This window comes from Beauveria bassiana (assembly GCF_000280675.1).
Source record: "Beauveria bassiana ARSEF 2860 unplaced genomic scaffold BBA_S00085, whole genome shotgun sequence".
Lineage (NCBI taxonomy): Eukaryota > Fungi > Ascomycota > Sordariomycetes > Hypocreales > Cordycipitaceae > Beauveria > Beauveria bassiana.
Genome location: NW_007930920.1, coordinates 30,281 through 33,352, shown reverse-complemented (window position 1 = coordinate 33,352; position 3,072 = coordinate 30,281). Strand labels below are relative to the sequence as shown.

The 3,072-nt window shown below is 48.7% G+C and overlaps 1 protein-coding gene across 1 annotated transcript; it reads left to right on the top strand.

Annotated features, from left to right (window-relative positions):
- Positions 1-995: 995 nt before the first annotated feature.
- BBA_10078 (uncharacterized protein) lies at positions 996-1,506 on the top strand (the record flags this gene model as incomplete). Its single annotated transcript, XM_008605175.1, has 2 exons — positions 996-1,357; positions 1,413-1,506. The coding sequence occupies 2 exons, from the start codon at positions 996-998 to the stop codon at positions 1,504-1,506; spliced, it is 456 nt and encodes a 151-aa protein (XP_008603397.1).
- Positions 1,507-3,072: the final 1,566 nt, after the last annotated feature.

The following is a 3,072-nucleotide window of genomic DNA, read 5'->3' as shown; positions in this document are numbered from 1 at the left end:
TAGACATCACGATTTCTGTGTCATCCACCCGGCAAGGTTTCTTCTCCATCGCCGTCTCCAACTTCGGTTGTAGGAGACGCCTCCAAAACCTGCGTGGGGACATAGTGATCCCTATTTCTGATTCACCTGCACGGCGTCGATGTTTTACAGACAGTTTTCATTCAACATTGTACGGAATCGTTGGCTCGTCTTCGTCCGATGTCTGGCAGTCGTACAGCAGTGTTACGGGGGCTTTTCCTGCAGGTCGCAGGCGGCTCCTCGGAGCAGTAGAAACATTTTGAGACACCTCGTCGTCAGAAGTCAAGTGGCTTTGACAATCATCCGCATCGCTTGGCCAGTTGTCAGATTAGCTCATGGTCACGCATGCATAAGACGCCAGAAGATGCCTCGTCGCTTCTCGCAAGTGCATACCAAACCCGGCCTCAGCGTTCTTTGCAACGTGTCCATAGGTTTCCTCCGCCATCCACGGCCCACTTCTTCAGGCATCACGTGAATAATCATCCCTGTAGTAGTTATCACCCAGCATTTGTCTAGAGACGTTTCATAGAAGAGCTATTCTGACAAAATAATTATTTTGGCATTGAAGCGAGAGATGGAGGGGATAATCGAAACTTTATCGAGTTAAAATGGATCTTATTACAGCGGCGCCAAGGCTCAGGCGACCTGGGGTTGCCACTGCGACCTCATTTATGCAGAAACCGACGGCGCAGAGGGTACCCTAGCTAAAAATAAAAAGCAGGTACTCATAGAATAATCGCACTGTGTCGCCATTTTTAGGCACGAAGAAATCGCCCACTTTGCATGCCCATTTTTGGCTTTTTAGCGCCAAGCCTAATTTTTTAAAGAGAGTCGTAGCGGACGCTAGTTATGCTCAAAACAATACTAGCAATGATAACAGTATACTAAAAGGCCAGATTTAGGGCCTAGAAACTATATAAAGCAGCATGAATCCCGACTTATACAGTATGCTTCTACGGCAGCAATAACGACGCACAATGCTCGCTGCTATTGCTCGTTTAGTCCTCTTTGTAGCAGCCGTAAGCGCCGTATCCGACTTAAAGCCTCTATCTGCTGAAATTGCCAACGCCGATCTGGGAACTGCCCACGTCCGCGCCGTTGACCCTCCGGCGCCGACGGGCCAGGCCCAGCCTGTCGATGCTCACGGCCCTGAATTCTTCACTATTAGTCTTTCCATTCTCCATACAGCGGCAGTCACTACTGTTCACGTTGAAGGGGCTGGCTCGAAAGAACCGGTCGGAGGTCGTCTCGCCCCGGGCACTCTAGCCGACAATGGCGTGACCCAATTCATCGTACCACGCGACTACTATGGAAACATTGCTTTTAATAATGCTGAATTGTAAGTATACTATGCATACTAGCTGATTTTTGGCTTTAACACTGTTACCATGTAGCCGAGCGGACACCGGTGATGAGTCCCTTCTCGAGTTTAGCTTTACAAACCAGAACGGCATTTATACTCCAGACATTGATGTCAGCTACGTGTAAGCGCTTCATAATGTTGGAGATGTGTAATGAGGCGATAGAAGTCTAAAGTTGACAGTAGCGATGGTTTCTCGGTTCCTATATCTTGCTTTTGTATAAACGAAGGCCCACACTATTCAGGATGCGCCAAAGATCTTTGGTCCCTCAACCCATGCCCGGTAGGTCACCCGAAAGACAACATTGATATCCAAGATAGTGTTGAATCTAATCGTTTCATCTACTGCACCTGCTAACGCAATAATTCAGGACAATAACGGCCAGGGATCTTGTAGAAATCCTAGACTTCACAACGCAATCCAAAATCCGACCGAGTTCTTCGCGCCTTGCTACCGTTATGGAGGGGCATACACTTTTCCTGCTGATAATGAGGCCAACACACTAAATGGAGGTCTCTGCAGAGACTCTGTCGGCGCTACGTGCTGTATCGGTAACCTTTGCAGGGAGTGGGACGACCGCCCCCGCTAGAAGCGAAAAGATCGGACAGTACATTTGCTAGCATTTTACACTATACTCATCAGGAATCTTTAATCGAGTTCCGGGTTTAGACTCCCTCCGTCTATGCCTTTAACAAGTGTAATCCGGATCAACTATTTAGGTGGAGATACAATCGACGCGAGGCTCTAGAGACACTAACTTTCTATTAATGACCAGTAGGTACACTAGAAGGCAGATACAATGTCCCTTTCTTGTTAATTAACTTATTAAAAAGTGGGTGGGTCTTCTGTTGGCGGATGGAGTCATCAGGTACCATGTACTAGCGTAATGATTCTGAGCAACATTAAAATATGAAGGCAGGAACGGAATGAATGGCTAAATCCGACGGCCTGTTTCCACTGCTTAAAGTCTTAGATACTAAGTGGGTACTTAGCGGGCGCTTGACGGCAGCTAGAATGGCTGCTAATTACTATTCTTAATTAACGAAAAGGGGGACATTGGTTTCGCCTTTCTCTGTAGCAGGAAGTAGCGTTATCATTATTTAGTGACTCTGTGCGGCACATTTGAGTTGAACCCAATTTTCGAGGTTGAAATCCAAATCAGGCGGTGGGGCAGGCGCGGGTGCGCTTGTCTCGGCATAATCAGGCCACTGACCAAAGCTGGCTATAATCAGTTTGCGGACGCTAAACAGGGACTACCACCCAGTTCAGTGTCCCCCAATTTCGATGTAAAAAGTCCAAACTAGGCGGGTGGGGCTGGCGCGGGGAGCCTGCTCAGCATAATTAGGCCACTGACTAAGAATTGGAGTTTACAGACGCTATGGACTACCCTGTACACAACCACCCCATCAATTAGACACGGCCGGATACGGCTTCGCCGTATTCCACCATGGACAACTTCTGGATTGGGGTTCCGGACAGCTAGGACGACGAGAAGTATTCGACGCCGAAATACACGGCGCGCTTGCTGGACTGAAAGCGGCCATGCAACAGAACAGCCGCCTCGAGCCGATCACAGTCTGCATGGACAACACGTCCGTGATCGACTGCATCGGAGCGACAGCGGCAGACTCTTCGCAGGCCTGCTTCCGAGGATTCCAAAAGATCGGAGACAAACATCCGTATCTGATCTCAG